The sequence below is a fragment of the Hyaena hyaena genome, unplaced genomic scaffold (genome assembly GCF_003009895.1).
Source record: "Hyaena hyaena isolate Hyena2069 unplaced genomic scaffold, ASM300989v1 scaffold_187, whole genome shotgun sequence".
NCBI lineage: Eukaryota > Metazoa > Chordata > Mammalia > Carnivora > Hyaenidae > Hyaena > Hyaena hyaena.
In genome coordinates this window covers 1,929,741-1,950,333 of record NW_024080820.1, presented here as the reverse complement: position 1 = coordinate 1,950,333, position 20,593 = coordinate 1,929,741, and the positions used below count along the sequence as shown (strand labels likewise).

The 20,593-nt window shown below is 42.1% G+C and overlaps 1 protein-coding gene across 3 annotated transcripts in view; it reads right to left on the bottom strand.

Moving 5' to 3' along the window:
- Positions 1 to 1,115: 1,115 nt before the first annotated feature.
- Positions 1,116 to 20,593, bottom strand: part of SPATA18 (spermatogenesis associated 18) — a 32,367-nt gene continuing 12,889 nt past the window's right edge. Inside the window, exons 2-13 of one of the 3 annotated variants that reach the window (XM_039241121.1) lie at positions 19,423 to 19,528; positions 19,192 to 19,307; positions 17,720 to 17,832; positions 15,093 to 15,188; positions 11,973 to 12,224; positions 10,006 to 10,270; positions 8,368 to 8,526; positions 7,361 to 7,536; positions 5,948 to 6,071; positions 4,102 to 4,185; positions 1,585 to 1,630; positions 1,116 to 1,289 (exon numbers count right to left, since the gene is read on the bottom strand). In XM_039241121.1, coding sequence (XP_039097052.1) covers positions 1,282 to 1,289; positions 1,585 to 1,630; positions 4,102 to 4,185; positions 5,948 to 6,071; positions 7,361 to 7,536; positions 8,368 to 8,526; positions 10,006 to 10,270; positions 11,973 to 12,224; positions 15,093 to 15,188; positions 17,720 to 17,832; positions 19,192 to 19,307; positions 19,423 to 19,528 — 1,545 coding nt within the window. In that variant the 3' untranslated portion in view covers positions 1,116 to 1,281. Of the gene's footprint in view, positions 1,290 to 1,584; positions 1,631 to 4,101; positions 4,186 to 5,897; positions 6,072 to 7,360; positions 7,537 to 8,367; positions 8,527 to 10,005; positions 10,271 to 11,972; positions 12,225 to 15,092; positions 15,189 to 17,719; positions 17,833 to 19,191; positions 19,308 to 19,422; positions 19,529 to 20,593 lie in introns of those variants that run through there. The other 2 variants (XM_039241123.1, XM_039241122.1) reach the window with 2 other exon arrangements.

Genomic DNA, 20,593 nt, shown 5'->3' with positions numbered 1-20,593 from the left:
ATGCACTTACTATGTAGATCAAGGTATAACTAAGCTTTTCGTTCAAAACTTTACCAAGAGCTGTCCACCATTTTAGAGTATCATATCCGAAACTGTCTGTGATGTGAGCACACCTTGATCTGCATTTGTAGTTCATGACTCTACACAGGTGTAGGCATCTGATGCCTTATCTTCTAGGATGGCAATACCAGGGGCTTTTTCCTGAAATACATAATACTAAGAACTGCTTTCTCTTTGTTCTGCTTTGTATTCAAGTTAGGACACTAGACTCATTGTTTAAAAGTATATATGCATTTGGATCATATTAACTTTGAATTTGATCTCAGAATGATCAGAATATTTGTCGTAAATGGGCATTGAATCTAGGAGAGTTGAGAACCATGCATCTCATCCAACCTCCTCACTCTACGATCAAACTGAGGCTCAGAGAGATGAAGTAACTTGCCCAAGGTCACAAAGACAAACTGATAACCAAGTCAGAACTGGAGCTTCCAGGACACCAATTCCTCCCTCCAGCATGCTGCTTTGTCTCAATGTGATGACTACATAAAAATACACAGATGGAGAAAAATTAACCCCACAGTTCTGAATGAGTGGGTGACCTTTAGACCCAAGAGACAGAGGTAGAGAAGGTCTCTCCCATCATCTCTAGCTATCAGCACAAGGGACAAGATGCTTCAGAGAAGTTTTTTTGCTTTCTTTGTTTTTTTGGTTTGTTGGTGTTATATTCCCTGAAATCACTGCCATCTACATGCAGCCTGAAGCCGCTGCTACCTACTACCATTCCCCAGCCTGAGATGAGGGCTATCTTCCAGACAAAAGATAATTAGAACACCCAATATTGTTTTCAATTCAAAACTATACCAGCAACTGTAATATTTACAACCAGCTTATAAGCTAAACTGACTCTGTCTTTTGAACTCAGCATGGTAAAGATCTACCACTTTAGTTTGTATAGTTGCTGTAAAACAGCCTAGTATTCTCAGGATGAAAACCCTAAACCTCTGTGATGGACTTTGCTTCAAATAAATATGATCCTAAACACCTATGCAATGGTTTTTATCAAATTAATGGAATTTTGTATCTATAAAATAATTATGCAATATATCTGAAAGTTACAAACACACTAAGCCAAAACATTTAACTCTCTGTGTGGAGTGATACACAGAATTGCCTTTTCACATTATCTTAAGTGAGTTCTGAGGCAGACACAGGAGACAGAGGCACGGGGGAAGGTGGCTGTTGCAGATGTCCTGTGGCAACGTAACATGTCTGGTGGTTTTAAAACCCTAGAGAGAAAAACAAACAGTTCATGATTATGGTCACTTTGTCAGAATATCTCTCGGAAGGGCCTAAATGAAACTGGGGTGGTCAGTCTGGGTTTACATCAATAAAACCTCTCAATCGGAGGCTCCTCCCTGGATCAACCATGGGACCTGCTCGGGCACCATCAACGAGAGGGCCCAGAAATGAAAGGTATGAGGTGGGGGTCAAAGATGTTCCCTAGGAGGCAAACCTTTCATTTTGCAGCACAGTGCTGAGTGCTGAAAAGAGCATTTGTGCCGTCTAAACCATCCCACTTACTCGGCAATCCGCATCTTATTGGAGAAGGGCTCCGGCTTCGAGATATCTGGAAAAAATAAAAGAGTGATGTTAATTACACGGTGGATGGAGCTCAAAGAATGAATCTTTTTTTGACATTTTATTTCTAAAACCAGCTAAATAGTTGCTCTGAGGTACTTTAGAACAATGATGTCACCCCTAAGGTTGAACAATGTGATTCCTTTTATATTTCCTGAAGTAAATGGGCACTCAATTTGGCTTAAATTATGCCATTGATTAAAATCTGGGCTCAGTGGCCTAGTTTGTTTGTTTGTTGCTTTAATAGTTGCTGAAGACTTTGAGACTGGATGCCGGGTGGCCATGCTGAATTCAATGCATTCCAGAAAATAATAATTCGTAGTATTATAATTCATTAATTAAAGTTAAAATGATAAAATGCTCTGACAGACCTTTATATGAATCACGTCATGTGTCCAAAATCTTGCCCTATTAAGAAGGATCCCTAGGGAGCCAGAAAAGAATCATTTTCCAAACCTCACCTTTGCTTTCACTAAGCAAAAGCCAACACCTCTACCTACAAACCTGTCCTGGCTCGGAGATAACATCCCACAAGCAACAGTCTTCCTCTGAACGTTCACAAACTTTAGATAAAGAAACACTAACAAAGAGGACAGCTTTTCCAGATGCATCAAGACCTCAAATAAGCCAAAAACCGGACTACTAAAAAGATTTGTGTTATATTTTATAGGTGTACCCCGTCATCGTAAGCAGAGGATGCTGCAAAGAGACAGAACATGGGCAGCAGTTTCACCATTAAGAATATATTTGAGGGGCACCTGGCTGGCTCAGTCGTAGGGCATAAAACTCTTGACCTCAGGGTCGGGAGTTCAAGCCCCACATTGGGCATGGAGCCTACTTGAAAAAAATAAGAGGAATATACATTATTCTCATCTAAAGTTTAAATTATTTGGTTCTCCTTGGGCACAAAGCAGGAAAAAGAAAGAAGGTGTGTGAAACATGTATAAGGGCTTTATTAGAGGAACATTGCCCACCAATAAGCCTTCTAGTGAGAATCCAGAGGAAATATCTACCATGGTTACAAGCACTGTAGGTTGTACTTTTTTGGATAAGCCATGTCCTCTTAGAATAAAGGAACTGTTATTCTGCCAGGATGAAACTCTCAAGATTTCCTTTTTATCAGTCCACTAAATGCACTATCCTTTTGCTTTAACTTACTATAAAAACCCATTTGTGAGTATGGATAAGTAAGTGATATTAAAATCTCCAAGAGCAAAAGATCTGTGTCAGATACATGCCCTTTCCATTCTCAGGCCATTTCCTTTTTCTGAATATCCCTCCTCAATTTCCCAGTGCATTAAAATTGGATCCATTCTAAATAGTTAGATCAAGTACCACCTTCCCCATGAGCCCCTTCCTCACTGTCAAGGACAGAAAGAATTCCTACCTTCTCTCATGGCTCTATTCCTTCATGCCTCTTGTATAGCCTGTGGCATACACCACACTCAGTTATTCTGTTTATATCATATTGATCTTCCTATATTGCAACCCGTTCAGGAAGAGACCCATATTTTCATCATGTGTGTGTCCCCCTCCAAATCTAGCATGCATCCATCAGAAACAGAAGGAGTATTTGATAAAGAGCATGCTAAAGTAGTAGATGCTCACTAAACTCAGAAAAGAAGATCTTATTAATGGGGGGAGTGGTGGCAGTTGTTTTTGGTTTCATTTTATGGAGGGAGTTTTAGAAGCTTATAGCCAGAAATGCACTGCTACGAATTTCAAAATATTCGTAGATCTGGTTCTCCTTCTCCACCTGCCAGATCTGGTTCTCCTTCTCCACCACGCTCCCTAAAACAAGACTGAACAGATGCTTAAAGAATGTTTATTTGAAGGAACAGCAAATTGTTTAGCCTATCTGGTGTCCACATGTCTTGATCCAGGCCTATATTCAAAAGGCATTGACTAAATATTATTCATTGAATAAATTTAACAGTGGTGAATCATAACAATGTTTTGGTTTTCAGAAATGTTTTTGCTGATATTTTTTAACAGAGGTTCTAGTAATCCCCCCAAGATCTAATACTCAACAAGACTAATGTTATTCTTCCTACTTTGAAGTTTGCCCTTCATACAGTGTTGAAATCCAGACCATTTAAGCAATTCTCCAAATTCATGCAATAAGTTTAAGAGAACTCAAGGGCCTGTGCCCAGATCATGCCCATCTTCTGTTCAGAAGACTTTATCTATTAGCTCATTTTCATTCCGAAGCAAAAATAAAACTATGAAATAAGAAAAGTCTATTATTTTTTGAAGTAATTAAGAAAAAAATGACCTCTACTTCCTTCTTTCTAGAAGGATAAATTCCTTAGCCCAAGGTAGCATAAAAATCGGTTTGGGATTATTGCAACAGGTTCTCTTTCTACCTACAGACATACAATCACCTCTTTTAATGGTGACTATTGAGGAAAACAGTGTCAACTATTACGATGCTTTGTGTAAAAATTGTTAAATATGTACCATGCTTAACCCAATACGGCTACGGGGGCAGATGGGACTTAAACTCCTGCTTCGACATCGACTTATAGGTCGCACTGAATTCCACTAAAAAAAGAGAGAGAAATAGTCAATAGTTTGCGAAAACTCACATGGCTCAAAACGAATGTATATCCCACAGAATGAGAGGTTTTGCTGTTATGATATTTGCCGATTACTGGGCATCAATCAGCATGGGCCACGCTCTTCATTTCTTACAGCTGCCCAATATTTGACTATAGCTTTAGGGTATTTCTCAAATCAAATTCCATTTCAATGAACTTTGGAATATTCAAGTTCCTGGTGCTAGAACTTTGTTTTGATGAGTAAATTGTTAGACCTACATTCAAGCTTGCAAGCGCTGGAGAATGTATACCCCATGTGGGCAAGGATTTGGGTCTCTTTTGTTCATTGCTGAATCCCCAGCACCTGAACACAGTGCTTGGGTCATGAATAACCATTGAAAAATAAATATTGTTGAGTGAAATGAATAATAAATGAGGGAGGAAAGGATGGAGGGAATGAACCACCATTGCTGCCCATCTACTAACTAAATTAATGAATAAGAAAACTGCATTCACCATAAAGAGATTTTACTAGCAAAATCCTTCTTAAAATTACTTCACTCAACCCTTTCCTTTATTCCAAGTACTTCCTTTTAGGATTCTCACATTTTGTTTTAGGAGTTTAAGCTGGGAAAGGAAGGATATTAAAATGCCTGTTTGATGTAAAATAAATGAATAGTGGCTGCTTCCTCTCCCTCCTTTCCAAATTGCATTGCAGAGAGTTGACAATTGGAATTTCTTAACATGAATTGATTGTTGTAGGAGCAAGAAACACATTTTACGAGGTCATACATCACAGACCATGTATGGTTGTCAGATCAACCCAACCCAATTTCATGGCACAAAATATTTTGTTGAGATACTATTCACTATAGTAGGATGTTTAAGCTGCAAAACCTTTAAGTTCTTTTAAGATACTCTACTCCCGTTCTCCAATGTATGTGTGAAAAGCTGCCATGAAGAACTTCCCTATTCTCTTGCTCAAAGAGAACAGGAACTTAGACCACCCAGATGGTGGCTTTGCACTGGACTGAAGAGCTTCTCTTCACAATTCACTTAACCCTTTCCAGTAAGGGCAGGGTTAAAACTCCATCATGTGAACTATCCAGAATATCCAAGCCCCCGTGGCCACCCAACGCCCACCACAACACACACTCACAGACTTTCATACCTACTACACCATTTTGAAGGCTGCCCAATTATTTACCATGTTAAAAACATTTTACAACCAATGTATATAAGAAGCAACCCTCCAAAACTGATTGACTACTCTCTCCCCACCTCCTCTACCTTCTTTTTTCCCCACACCTCCCCTTTTCCTACACATCATACCAAGGAGAGAAAACAGAGTACATTCATCATTTCCCAAAATGGATCACTGTCAGTAAAACTTTGGCCAACTGTTTCCTGAAGGTTAATTGATCACTTCGAAATGCTTAAAATTATAGAGGGCCTCCAATTAGATGGGCTCAAAGAGCTTTGCCCTTATAAGAGCATACTATTTTTAAGGAGGAGGCAAATATGACAAATTCCATCTTATAAATAAAGCAACAAAGAATTTGCTGCCAGAAAAATATGAAGAATCATGGACGAATCAAAGAAAAGAATCTCTTCTTTCCTAGCCAGTCCGTTTCCTCTCCTTTGTATGAAATCTTATCAAGCAATTCTTTATGAATTTCTTCTATAGAATCTCTGGGTTTATAAATGTTCTCGAACTTGTGAATCAAACACTTGGGATGAATTGTCACTATGCAAGGCCACCGTACAAAAGCCCCTCTCTTGGTGACAGCTTCTCCTTTCATAATGACACAGTCATTCTCCATGAGAGCAGGCCACACGTGATAGAAGACCAAGGGAGCAGTGAAATCGGAGTCATAGCTGCGACGGTACCTATTTTAAACACACAAAAGAACAAGAAAGAGAACTTAGGCGATGATGTAGCATAACTGGAGAGATGAACATTGGTGTAAATTTTTATTTTTGCTAATTATAGAGAGCCTCCAATTAGAAGCGCTCAAAGAGCTTCACCCTCATAATAGCATACTATTTCCAAGGAAGCTTAGTCTAGGTAAATATGGATCCTGATTCATGGCTGCAGGCTTTCAGAATAGGAACCAGGGATAACAAGGACCCAACATGGACAGACATAGAACAAGTCCCATCAGACTAAACTCATTCCTTCCCATCTCGGGATTGTAAGAGCTACAGTACAGGGAAACACTGGAGATGGAGACCCTCTGAAATCCTGTAGGTGCCCTACAGTATCTTTGTGGGCAAAATAAGAGAAATATAGGTGGATGATTGACTTAAGTAGGTGAATTAGAAAGTGGTTCAATGATCATATCTGAAGTAAGATAATTACTGAGTCAATGAGAACCTGAATGAGGGTGCTCTCTCTCAATCCCTTGACTAATAACATGTCCCATCAATGGCTTGCATGTAATATAGAAAAATCACTCAAAGGTTAGGGATGGGTAGGAAAGAAGGAACAAATGACAATATCAAAAAAATAGCTCAACAGGCAGGAACAATAAGCTGAATCTAATATGATACCACGTAATGTGGATACATATGAGGTCCTGAACTTGAGTCTAAAAAGTGTACGACTGCACAGATAGGAGGGATACAAGACTTAACCCCAGTATAAGTAAAAATAACATGTTTCTGGGGCACCTGGGTGGATAAGGAACACCTAGGAGTTTGCTAAATGGCAGATTCCTGAGCTCCATCCCAGGCCTGCATAAACTATCATGAAGTGCAATCCAGGAATCTGCCTTTCTAACAAGATCTGAGTAATTCTGCCACAAGTGATCCATATAACATATTTGGAGAAACCTGGCCTAAAGAATGCAGTGGAAACCAACAAAAAGTACATATTTGTATTTACATAGCACCTCTTTTAAAAGTATTCCAGACAGGCTTCATGTTCTCATTAGTTTTGCCCAAGACCAATACCTTCAATGGAAATCATAACCTCACCTCTGAATCATGTTGGACTGAGAGAGAAAATAACCCCAGGAGAAGGCTCCACCCTGTAGTATAGAGAAGTATATGGCAGGACCTGGAAGTCAGGTCACGTCTGTTGATTTCCCCACCCAGAGTTCTTTGCCCTAAACTGTTTCCAGGAAATAGAGGTCACTTTTTTTTAATCCATTAGCTTCTGTTCTTATGTCTCTTACTTGGAATCATTAAAAATTTCTCCATCAGCCCCAAATGCAATATCTAGGGGTGGGTCTAAAGTCTGCATTGCAAAAGCAATGCAACATATCTCCTGGATGAAGTCACTGAGGAGGCAAAAGTCAACTTCAGGAGGAAATGAAATCTTGGGATTGACATTCATGGCTCGGATCACATCCTGAAAAACAAAGAGATGGCATTGCCTTGTTACCAACCTGTGACAAGAAGGTCTGTCATTGGAAAGATGTTATGGGGGGTGGGAAAGAGCATGTGGGTCAAGATATCGTAAACTAAAAAAGCTGTACATGTGCTAAAGGAGAAAGGCTCACAACTAGGGAAGGAGGAAAGATGAAGCAGAGGCCAAAAGGCATACGAAAGGGCCAAGAGAATCCCCTCCCCACAAATAAACTAAAGAAAACACCTTTTGTGGCTTTTATCTATTATTACTCCCTTATGTTCCTATTCTGGGTAGGTATAAGATGTGCCAACTTGCTCATAACCTACTGAGAACAGCAATGACAATAGCTTGCCCTTATTGAGTGTTTACTGGGTGTCAGGTCTTGAGCTAAGCAAATTACTTGCTTTTATTTCATTTAATCCTCTCAAGAACTCCATGGGGTCATGACCATTGTTGCTCCCACTGAAAGACTAGAAAACTAAGCACACAGAGGTTAACTAAATGTGTGACGTCACACAGTTAGCAAGTGGTGGAGCCAGGAGTGCAAATCTACACCTATCTTCTCCAGGGCCATTGCTCTTAAGCACTATGGAATTCTATCCCCAATCTTAAGGGCTCATCTAAAGAAGAGAACTATAAAGGTCAGGCTATTTTTTCCCCATAAAATGTCTAAGAAACAGCCAATAATGCCGGGGTCTACAAATGCCATTCAGTTCTGCTATCCTGTTACATAAAAGCAATAAGAAGCACGGGATGGATTTCTGAGTCATTAATATTCCGTGTAAAGAGCAGCAACAGCAAATCAGTCCCACTAAGAGACCCCACACTTACGTTAACACTGCTTTGGGAATCATAGAGATCAAGATGACAAATGATATAATCCGAGACGGCATCCTCAAAGTTACTGGACCCCGAATAAGATGGTGTCAACGATTTCCTCACACGGATCTTGAAGTGTCTGAATGCCATTTTAGCTACGTGGAATGCCTCCTGCACAGAAATATACAGATTTATTAGCTAGAAGAAGGGAAGTAAAGAGGCCCAAAGTAAGGAATAAAGAAAGAATACCCACCAAAGATTCGACATCATATGGGTCTTCTGATAACTAAACACAGTTGGTCAAAACTAATTTTAATCTGGGAGAAAACATATATCTCAATTTTGAAAAGTATATAACTACATATAGGACCCTGCACGTTCACTTATTTCAAGACAGGTGATCATTGTTCCAGTAATTCTGAGTGCAGGCAGTAATTCTGAGTGCAGGAGGCAGGACAGTGCAGAGGTGCAAGGAAAGAACATCTGCAGTTGCAGAAACACTTAAGAAGTGTCAATTGATGCCATGATCCCACAGCAATGTCATATTACTGGTCAAGAAATGAAATTAGCAATCTAGTGTTTATGTTACGCCGAGACTCATGTCAAGTGTCTGTGGCACGTTTCCTGGCATACGTTAAATCAACAAATAGTTATTAAATGCATGTTGTGTGGTGGGCACTGGGGAAACCGAGTTATGCATAAAAGACCCTTAAGCTTACAGAACCTTAACTTCTTAATGAAATAAGCCAGGGTTGGCAACCTTTTTTCTGTAAAGAGCCAGAGAGCAAATATTTCAGGCTTTCCCTAAAATCCATACAGTCTCTTGTCACTTTTTATTTTTTTGCAACTGTTAAAAAATGTAAAACCATTCTTATATTCTTAGCTCTCTGATGGGACTTTTCTTGGAAATACTGGCTGGGACAAGATGTGGGCCACAGGTCACAGTTTGCTGGCCTCTGAAATGAATTAATGCAGAATAAAATTCAGTAGGCTCTGATAATACTGCTGTCCCAACCAGTGTTTTGTTTTGTTTCTAAATATTGACTGTTCTCATTTCTCAGAATGGATGCATACTGGACTCACTTCTCATAACGGACTCTTAGAGCAAATCCATTTGCTTTGGGAATTAAGGATTACATATGAGCACTTTTAATCTGCCATATTCAAGGAACCGATATGCTAGCTGGTTCAGTAACTACTCTTAGGTAGATACACACAAGAGTTAACACAAGCACAGCCTTCTGATTTTTCTGAGAACAAAAGGAGATCAACCAAATGATGGCCATTAGCAGTAACATCTCCTCACTGGTGCACTGTTTGCACACATTGTAAATTTCAGTGCAAATCCACATAGTATATACTCATTTGCAAGAATCCTAGATTTCTGGATATTTCTTCAACAAATATCTGGTCGATATAAATATCAATACATGTGAATAGTTCTTGATTGTGAAAAACTATGCATCCCAAATATATGTCAAGGAAGAAAGGAGGGAAGGAAGCCAGACGGCAAAGGAAAATGCCAGCCTCCTCCAGTGACCTCAGGATGCACCAGTCGTCCTAGGCCGTCCTGTTCAGTTTACCCAACCGCAGTCTCCCCGCTGCGCCCCAGGACCTGCGCAGCGCAGCCGCCACCGGAGCGTCACCTACCACTGTGGCGACGTAGATGACCCGCTGCACCGTCTCGGCTTTGTCGATGCAGCGTCTCAGCAAGCACTGCGCATCCAGGCGGGCCTGGGAATAGGCGTCGCTGAACCGGGACAGGAGGGCAGCCTTGCGCGCCACGCTGGACAGTTTGGCGCGATTCGGCGACGGGCTCCGGATCTTGGCCACGGCGGTGGAGGGGCTGGCGGAGCGGCTGCGGCTGCGGCTGCGGCTGCGCGGAACTGGGCTGGGACTGCGGCTCCTGACCGACCTGTGGGCAAGCGAGAAGCAGCCGGAGAAGCACTCTGATGCACTTCTCCCTCGGTGCTGCCGCGGTGACCTCTCCGCAACGCATCACCTAGGCGCTCAGATGCTCTCCATCTGCCTGGTGAGCTTGCAGCTCATGCTAAGCCCGGGGGGTCAACATTGATTGTTGGCCATTTTACAGCCGAGGAACCCGAGGCTCCGAAAAGCTGATAGTTAACACAGCTAGCAAGAGCCGCAGTTAAAGAGATCAGCTTTTCAGTATTTCTTCCCCCAACCTAGGGGTACTAACATATCCCAGAGGCCTTATCGTATAAAACGGGATGAAACCTGAACAGTAAGAAAGATCTGCGTTCTCCTTCCACAGCAGTGGGACTGTTTGCACTCATCTCTTCTCTCCAAAGCCTAAGTTTTCACCTACAATATGTTCGCCCTATTTCTGGCCGGGAGTTGGGGGGCTGAAAGACGCCGTGAGCTAAAGGAGGTGGAAGTACTTGGTAAATTGTAAAGCCCTGTTATCAGCGAAACGCATTGCTATCAAGGATAAATTGCCAAAGGAAATGGGCCCCCAGAGAGGGAGGTGTTATAGAAGACACTGTGAAGCAAACGGTAATACGAAGCTCTCCTGAAGGTGGAGAAGGAAGCCCTCAGTTACAGTGTGACAATTTCCATGGTGCAAGAAATATTCCCACGCGGCCAATGTCAAGCAGCGAATGTGACATCATGCTGAACTGGGAGTTATTAGGCAGCACTGCACAGAATCAGTTCTTGGGAGCCCGTACAGGCTGGTGCCACCACAACGTAGCAGAGTGGCTCTCGACACTGAAAAACTAAGGTGGCATTTAGGGGAACGGGGACCAGGTGTGGGAGTGGCTTTGCTAGCCATGCTGTGGGGCTGAGGGAGGTTGCAGGTGTTAACAAGAACAAGGAGGGGCACCTGCGTGGCTCAGTCGGTTAAGCTTCCGACTTCAGCTCAGGGCATGATCTCATGGTTTGTGAGTTCGAGCCTACATTGGGCTCTCTGCTGTCAGTGCAGAGCCTGCTTGGGATTCTCTCTTCCTCTCTCTCTCTCTCTGCCCCTCTCCCACCCTCTCTATCCTTCCCTCCCTCTCTCTCTCTCTCAAAATAAATAAATAAACTTAAAAAAAAAAAAAAGAATAAGAAAGATGCTCCAGAGAAACATTCTGCTTTGTCCTCACTTAACTCCGAATGACTGAGCTTAGCGTTCTGTCCCTCACTCTTGTGAGTGTGTCCCTCACAAGAACACTTAACCTATACACTCCATGAAAAAAGACGAGATACAGCAAGTATAATGACAGGCGGTGATCCCAGAGAGAGGACTCCCAGGCCTCAGAGAACAGGACCCTCATATCAGGGACCAATCTTTCAGCCAGGGTACCACCCAGGCATCACAGGCCCACACAAATTGGCTTTCAAGCCAAAGAACTTTCCCCTCACGTATCTCTCAGTTTCATTCCTTGGGCTTCAATGTCAGCCCCAAATTAATTAGTGCCTGAGCTCTGGCAATCCGGGAGGCATTTCCTCTCTCTGGAAGGATGCAGTTAGAGAAAACAACCCCTGTACAATTCAAAGTTTCCCATATGGGGGGGGGGGGAGGAGTTTGGGTGCAAGATGTCATTTCCCAGGTTTTCCCAGCCACCACTACCGAAAGGAGCTTAAATGAAAAGATCTGTGAGAATTTGTCCGACCTTCCTTGGAGGGCAGATTTTTCAGCGGACAAAACCGCTATCTCGTCCTTCAGCGTTCGGAGCTGTTTCTCATAATCGGATATCACTTCAGGCCGGTGTTCTGTGCTCTTCTTGTCCGGGACCCGCTGTTCCATCCTCCTCTGGTCTGAGGGCCTGGGTTCTGAGCTTCTAGAGTCCGTACTCCGGTTCTCTGAGCTTCTATGTTCTGAGTTTCTGTGGCGGCTTTCCTCCAGGGCTTGAAGAGATTTAAGCCTGAAAACAAAAATTAAGGAGAAGGGGCGCCTGGGTGCTTCAGTCGGTTGAGCATAGGACTTCAGCTCAGGTCTAGATCTCATAGTTGGTGGGTTCAAGCCCCGCATCGGACTCTGTGCTGACAGCTCAGAGCCTGGAGCCTGCTTCCGAATCTGTGTCTCTCCCTCTCTGCCCCTCCCCTGCTCATGCTCTGTCTCTCAGAAATAGATAAATGTTAAAAAAATTTTTAATAAAAAAATTAAGGAGGAAAAAACAGAGAGGGAGAGAGGAATGAGGAAAGGTAATGACAATTGGCTTACCTAATGACACAGGCTACTCTTAGTATGCCATTACTGCATTGGATACCTCTGATGGAAATACACAGGCACAAACACAAATTAGAAAAGAGCAAAAGTGCCAAGGTCAGAGTGCCGGAGTGTGAACACCTGCAGCTTGCATGAAAAGAGACTCCTGAAAAAAGAATATGCATGCTGATCCTCCTACAAAAGCAGAGCGGGCCGGTAGTCCCCCTGCGCCGTATTTGCCTGATGCCACACAGAACTCTGGAAGAATCTGACCTCCAAAGCCTCGGTCCAGAAGCTGGTCAAAGATATACTCTCCTATCTTCACTAGCTCTTTGACTTTCTGAACAGATGGGGTATGGGGGCGGTGGCGGGGGGGGAATAACAATAGAGATTGAACAGGACCCACAATACTAGGCAGAATGGTGAACTTGTAAAAATAATGTATCCTGAAAATGAAGCTTCAGAAATACAATTGGCTTTCTTATAAAGACAAAAAGAGGAGTGACTACCTAAGACAGGAGCGAAGCTACACGGAGAGGATGTGCTGTGAGGAAAAGGGCAATGACAGAGGATGAAAAGGCAAGGGCGAAGATCAAGAAGGAGGCAAACCATAAGAGACTCTTGAATACAGAGAACAAGCTGAGGGTTACTGGAGGGCAGGGGAGTGGGGGGATGGGCTAAATGGGTGACGGGCATTAAGGAGGGCACATTTCGGGAAGAGCAGTGGGTGTCATATATGAGATCAATCGCTGGGTTCTATTCCTGAAGCCAAGACTACGCTGTAAATAAATAATTTTAAAATATAAATAAATAAATAAATAAATAAACAAAACCACACAAAAAAAGAGAGAAGTACATAGAGAAGCTAAAAAGGCAATCGCAGAATTAAAGGCCGCACTGGCGACAGTAAAGAACAGAATCGCTGCTACAGGAAAGCACTGAGTTATATGATCACAGGATGTGAGAAGGTCTTTCAAAAAGGAAATAAGAAATGAAAACAAAGGCAAGGGGGGAGATATAAGTGGAAAACAGAGCAATACTCCCAGCTATAATGTGGAGGTGTTCCCCAAGAAATCAGAACAATGGAATATGTTTGAAAGCAACAGAAAAGTATTCGTGTGTGTGTGTATTTTAAAACAACTCCCACTTGCTCTTTTGGGGGGGAAATAAAAAATAATATCAAGGAAGATATATCACCTTACACCTGTCAGAATGGCTAGAATCAAAAAGACAAGAAATAGCAAGTGTCAACAAGTGTTGACAAAGGAACCCTCGTGCATTATTGGTGAGAATGTAAACTAGTGCAGTCACTGTGGAAAACAATAGGAAGATTCCTCAAAAAATTAAAAATTGAAGTACCTTATGATCTAGGAATCCCACTACTGGGCATTTACCCAATGAAAACAAAAACACTAACTTGAAAAGATACGTGTAACCCTATGCTTATTGCAGCATTATTTACAATAACGCAACCAAAGTATCCACTGACAGATCAATGGATAAAGATGTAGCATATATATACAATGGAACATTACTACTCAGCCACAAAAAAAGAACTAGATCTTGCCATTTGTGACAACACAGATGGACCTAAAGGGTATTATTCGAAGTGAAATAAGACCGAGAAAGACAAATACCATAAGATTTCACTTATATGTGGAATTTTAAAAACAAAACAAATGAGTAACAAACAAAAAGCAGAAACAGACCCATAAATACAGAGAACACACTGGTGCTTGTCAGAGGGGAGAGGCGTGAGGGGATGAGCAAAGGGCAAAATAGAACTACCCTACAACCCAGCAATTGCACTACTAGGTATTTATCCAAGGGATACAGTTGTGCTGTCTTGAAGGGGCACATGCACCCCAATGTTTATAGCAGCACTATCAACAATAGCCAAAGTATGGAAAGAGCCCAAATGTCCATCGACAGACGAATGGATAAAGATGTGGTGTATATATACACAATAGAGTATTACTCGGTGATCAAAAAGAATGAAATCTTGCCATTTTCAACAACATTGATAGAACTAGAGTGTATTATGCTAAGTAAAATTAGTCAGAGAAAGACAAATATCATAGGACTTCGCTCATATGTGGAATTTAAGATACAAAACAGACGAACCTAAGGAAAGGGAGCAAAAATAATATAAGAGCAGGGAGGGGACAAAACATAACAGACTCTTAAATATAGGGAACAAACGGGGTTGCTGGAGGCGTGTGGGTGGGGGGACAGGCTAAACGGGAGGGGGACATTGAGGAGTGTTGGGATGAGTGTTGGGATGAACACTGGGTGTTATGTGTAGGGGATGAATCACTGGATTCTACTCCTGAAATCATTATTGCACTAGATGCTCACTAACTTGGATGTAAATTTTAAAACATAAATTAAAAAAAAAGAAAGAAAATGTTCTATAGTAGATAGGTAATGTTTTTGCGGTAAGTGAAAATATATAAAACATTAATAAAAGTATTGCTGCCTTTTCTCTTTGTGAACAACTCCTTTCATACTGTAGTGGAGTGCCAAAAGCTAAATTCAAAGAGCAGTCAGAGGCTGCGATAATCCTGTCATTTTTTTGTCTTACTGCTTTCTTAGCTGATTTATTTCCTCCTCTGCAGCCAAAAGGGATATGGCCGATCTGTTCTTGGTTTCTTCAAGAGTCTTTTCCGTTTCAGCCAGACTGTAAGAGAAATCAGTATAACTAATGACAGATTTTCCAAAATTGGCAGCCTTTCTAAATCAAGATATAAGTTCTCCCAGGAACTTCTGGCATATGATATAAATTGGACATAAACAAGATCAAATTATGAGACATCTGCATTCAATCAGATGCTCTAGCAAATATTACGGTGTGCCTTATGCACAAACATGCTAGCGTTCTTTCTGAATGCGAGACGCAAAGATATTACAGAGCTACTACCACTAAAAGACCGGGTAATAATTATTAACATTAGAATGTAAAGGACAAAGAAACTGGTTCACCTCCTCCTTCTGACCCTCCTTCTTCATCTGCTCCAATTACACCAAACCCTCAGGCTGCATCTTCCTATAAAATCTGCACTTTCTGCAATATACTCATACTTATCTGCATGGTACTCATAACTATCTGCAGTGTACTCATATCATTTTCTGCAGAATGCTCGTCACTTTGCCCTGTAGAGTTGCATTTGACTTAATTGCCCCTGACTCCCTAAATATGAAGAAAACATTATTTGCCCACCTACAAAGAAAGTCTTCCACAATCACTTTTGACTACCAAGTATTTCATGTCTTCCTGCCTCCGACCTTTACCACTTATTGAGCACGATTTTCCTGAGTTTTCAACATAGCTTGGTCATTGTTAGTTTCAAGGACTCTCTTCATTGCAGGCAAATCATAATAAATCATATTACTTCTTTAGGTCTATCTAAAAGTGAAAAAGAAATGGGAGTGTGCGGATGACATTGAATAGAGACCAGTGGTTCTCAGTTAAGGTGCCCTAGTCCAGCAAGAGATCATAGGTTGGCAAAGGTTAATTGACTTCTCTGACCCTACTTTCCTGTAACATCCAGGCTTTTTCATCACAATCGTCGTGGGGCTAAGAGAGTGCCATTGCCATCTACACTCACACCTGTCTTCTTCCTTCCCTTTAGATGGAAGAAGGGAAGGTCCAACACTGGAATTGTCCCCCAGACAGTGAAGCAGATGGAGAAAAAATGAGCTAGCAGGATGGCTACCAAGTCCCCACAGATCCCAGCCACTCAGGCAACATAGGAGGCGGTGTGATTACCCAACATCCTGTGGTCTCCTCCTCCTCCTCCCCTAACAAGTACCCGTTCATCTGATGAATGCCCGTGCACATGCCACCCTGACTCTCTCGAGCAAAGCATGTCTCCCTTTCTCCTGAGCACCTCCAACACTTGTTTCACAGTCTCATTACAACCATACCATGAACCACTTAAAGGCAAGCACTTTTTTATTCATTCATTTATCCCAGTACCTAAAACAATGCCTGTAACATAGTAGATATTTCTTAAGATGAAAAATGAATAAACAAAATGTCTAAAGTCTTAGAAAAAAAAAAAGCCAAAGTAGCAATAACTTCACAATAGGGCTACTGGAGATTGAAAGGAAATTGCTGTGATTTAATTCAAAGGTGAATATGTTACAGGTTTTTTATTTAAAGTATACACGGAGAAGAGCGCCTGGGTGGCTCAGTTGGTTAAGCGTCCGACTTCAGCTCAGGTCATGATCTCTCGGTTCATGGGTTCGAGCCCTGCGTCGGGTTCTGTGCTGACAGCTAGCTCAGAGCCTGGAGTCTGTTTCAGATTCTGGGTCTCCCTCTCTCTCTGACCCTCCCCTGCTCATGCTGTCTCTCTCAGAAATAAATAAACATTTAAAAAAAATATTTAAACAAATAAAGTATACACGGAGAAAAAAATGAACATTTTTGTCAAAAGAAAATTGTAGAAAATTAAAAGAAGAAAAAGACCAAGGAAGGAAGGAGAGCATCAAAAGGAATAAAGTAGTTCTTTTTTTCTCTCAAGACATGGCACACATATGTGAACACACATACATACAAGCAGATATATATGCTAATTTGGCATCCTTGGATGACATACAGAGAGAAGAAAGGGAGGTGTGTTCATGTACCAAGCATTATTTTAAGCAAGTTAACATATTTTTTTAAATTAGAGATGTATTCATTCACTGAGAATATACTTTGTGGCAGGCATGATTTTGGGTGCTGGAGACACAATGGTCAGAATAGCAAATACAAGACAGTACCCCTTCTCTTCCAGCCAAGTGGATCATAAACGTGCAAACAAATGTTTTAAAGTTCCAAACTGTGGTAAGCGCTAGTCTCAGATCATTGTGAAAGAGGGGGAAAGCAAAGACCTTTTGATATACATGGTCACAGACAGACTCTGAGAAAATCTCATTGCAGCTGAGACCTGAGAGATAATAAAGAACAAGACATGCAAAAGACCAAAGGAAGACCTCCATGTTTCTGAAAGAGCACAGGCAAAGGCTTCAAGGTGAGGAAGTAGACAACAGACTAGGTGAGGGGACCTTGGCATGAGATGAGGGTGGAGAGAAAGGTAGCCCCCCACACACACACTAGTTATTTGCAGATGTCTACATTTTACAAGAGCCATTATTCTCCTTTCAAACTTAAAAATTAAGAACAAACAATTCGTTTTGGAAAAAGATAACTTGCATTCCTCTTACTCGTCTTGAACCTGGTTGAGTTGATTCCGAGTTGAATTCAACTCGGAGTCTAATTGTTGTATGTCCCGATCCCGAACACCAAGCTCTTTATGTCTCTCCTTATCAAACGTGTCCTGCAATGATACACAAATCAAAAGAGTCTTGAATGCGTGAGACAGCATAATGGGTTACAACACATTATGGAGAGCAAAAGAAGTCAAGCACGAAAGAACACATGTGCATAGTTCCATTTGTATGCTGGTCTACTTCAGGCAAAATTAATTCAGAATGATACAAATCAGGAGAGTGGTTGCCATCGGGGAGGATGGAGGTGACTGGGAAGTGACACAGAGAAAGTTCTGGAGAGATGGAAATGTTTTATAAATTAATAGGGGGTGCATTACATGGATATATGCATTTATCGACCAATGAATTTCACAGTAGGTAAACTCTACCACCATTTTTTATTACACTTCAATTTTTTTTAAAAAGACTCTGACATATAATCCCATATCTTTATACTCAGAATAACACGCACGGGGTAAAAATCTAAGCAGCACGTGAAAATCCCCAGGGGAGAAAAATTTACTTAATAACAACTGACGTCTATGGAGTACTTATCCTATGTCAGCTGTTGATCACATTGAATTTTCAAAATGGCCCTGTCGGGTCAGCAAAAACATTGTCCCCATTCAGCAAATGAGGAAACTAAGACCTGAAAGGTTAGATAACCTACCCAAGACCATAGAAGACCAACCGGAATTCTACCCAGTGATCTCCAAGCAGGAGACTTCCCACCACTGCTTCTTACGGCTGCCAAAAAAAAGCCTGCTCTAAATCCTTTCATTTTAGAAAAGAACTTACGCAAATCCATATAAATATTTAAAATCAAGTTTACTAATATTTAATGATGCCAATGCCTTATACGAGTTATGTATTCTCTCTCCGGTCTGGGGCTTCAACTCTTCCAAAGCCAACACTGTCCCACAGAAATCACCAGTAGCGACTGCAAATTATGACATTCTTTGTCAGCCTCTGAGAACTAAGTTTTCTTTTCCTGTTGGTAGCTTTCCATTCGTTTTATTTTGCTTTTTCAGAATAGGGAGCTTTCCCCATCTGATGGTCTCTTTCTCTTCAGGGACCCATGGTGCCCAAACTGTCTGTGTGACCACTTTGTCATTTGAAAGTAGGACACATGTAGGACATCACCAGTCCCTTTCTACAGCTGAGGAAACAGAGGCTCATTCGTCTGAGGTCACCCTGCTGGGAAGTAGGCAAAGCTGACATTTGAATGCAGGTCTGTTTGAAGACACAACTCGATCCATTATGCCGCATACGACTGTGAACAGAAACTCACCTTTGGTATTTGTGCCCCAATTCCCTAACCAGAGCTGAGTCCCTCACTAGGTAAAAGCTGTATCTTCTACATGTCTGAATTCCCAGAGCCTGATCTGGGTGCCTGAAAGTCAAGGGTGATCCTTTAGCATCCCTACCTGTAGAGAGGGGACGTTGCCGTCAACAGTTTTTCCCAGGGAAGCAGCAGTAAAGGAGGCCTCCAGCCAAGGCAAAAGGCGCGATTTGATTATTTCCACACCTTCATAGTGTCCTCCTAAGAGAATCCACAAACGAGGTCAGCGAGAGCAGTTCAGCCATACTGGGAGAGAGCACAAAGAAGAGAAACAAAAGAAGGGAGAGCCGGATAGGGAAGCACAGGCCATTCTCACCTTCTTGGGCAGCCGTTGTGAGGATCCTGAAGAGTTGTCCTTGCACTTTGGAGATTTGTTCGATGAACTCAAGGCAATGATTGAGATTTTGATCACATGTGTTTGTCTACAAAGCCAAAACAGAAGATCAGTGCAACTGCTTTCCTCCGGGACCCACTGCAGGTAGACAGGGGGCTTCCCTGACTTTACACAGGGGCTGCCTCGCTCTGGTAGGCTTGCAGGTGCAGAGACCTCCATGTGTTCACCAAAATCTGTTTCCCTTTCCTCCTGGGTGCACAGCTAGACCGCTTTCCCCAGCTTCCCTAGCGGTCTGTGCAGCTGTGTAACTGAGTTCTGGTAATTGGGACAGGAAGGGATCCATGCCACTTCCAGGTATGACCCAGAAGAAAACCCCCTGACTGATTCTCTCCTTTCTCTCTCCTTCCCCATCTGCCAGCCAGGTGCAGAGGACCCAGCAGAGGACCCCAAGGCCATAAAGGATGGTGGAGCCACAAGACTCAAAAGTCTACTCATTGAACACTTGCAGTGACTGTCACATAATCGAGAAAGTGTGTGTGTGTGAGAAACCACTGAGATTTGGGGGGTATTTTAATAGCAACGATCCTGACTTCCTACTCATTGGAACCTGCAAAAAATTCCTTTTATAAAGTAAACAGACCTGGGGCACCTGGGTGGCTCAGTCAGTTAAGCATCCAACTCTTGGTTTCAGCTTGGGTCATGATCTCACAGTTCGTGAGATCGAACCCTGAATCAAGCTCTGTGACTATAGTGTGGAGCCTGCTGGGGATTCTCTCTCTTTGCCCCTAGCCCACTTGTCCTCCCCCCTCAAAATAAATAAATAAACTGATAAAATTTTTTAAAAAGTGAAGAGACCTTTTGTAACACACCGTAAACCACTGCTTCCTAATTTACCTGCTTTATTGGTTCACGTCTTCTACCTAAGTTTATTATGTACATAAAGAACACTATTTGTTACAGTAAGAAGGTACCAGAGGTGGGGCGGGTGGTAATACCATGAAGAATAAGACAAAAGAGATGGCCCAGGCCAGATGGCACATGCAGAATAGTAGGGGAGGTAGGAGTGTAGACAGTTACACACAGTGGAAGAGTAAGTCTCACCAGACGGGTGAGCCCAAGGTCTACTCCAGAGCCCGGGGTCTTGGAAAGTCAG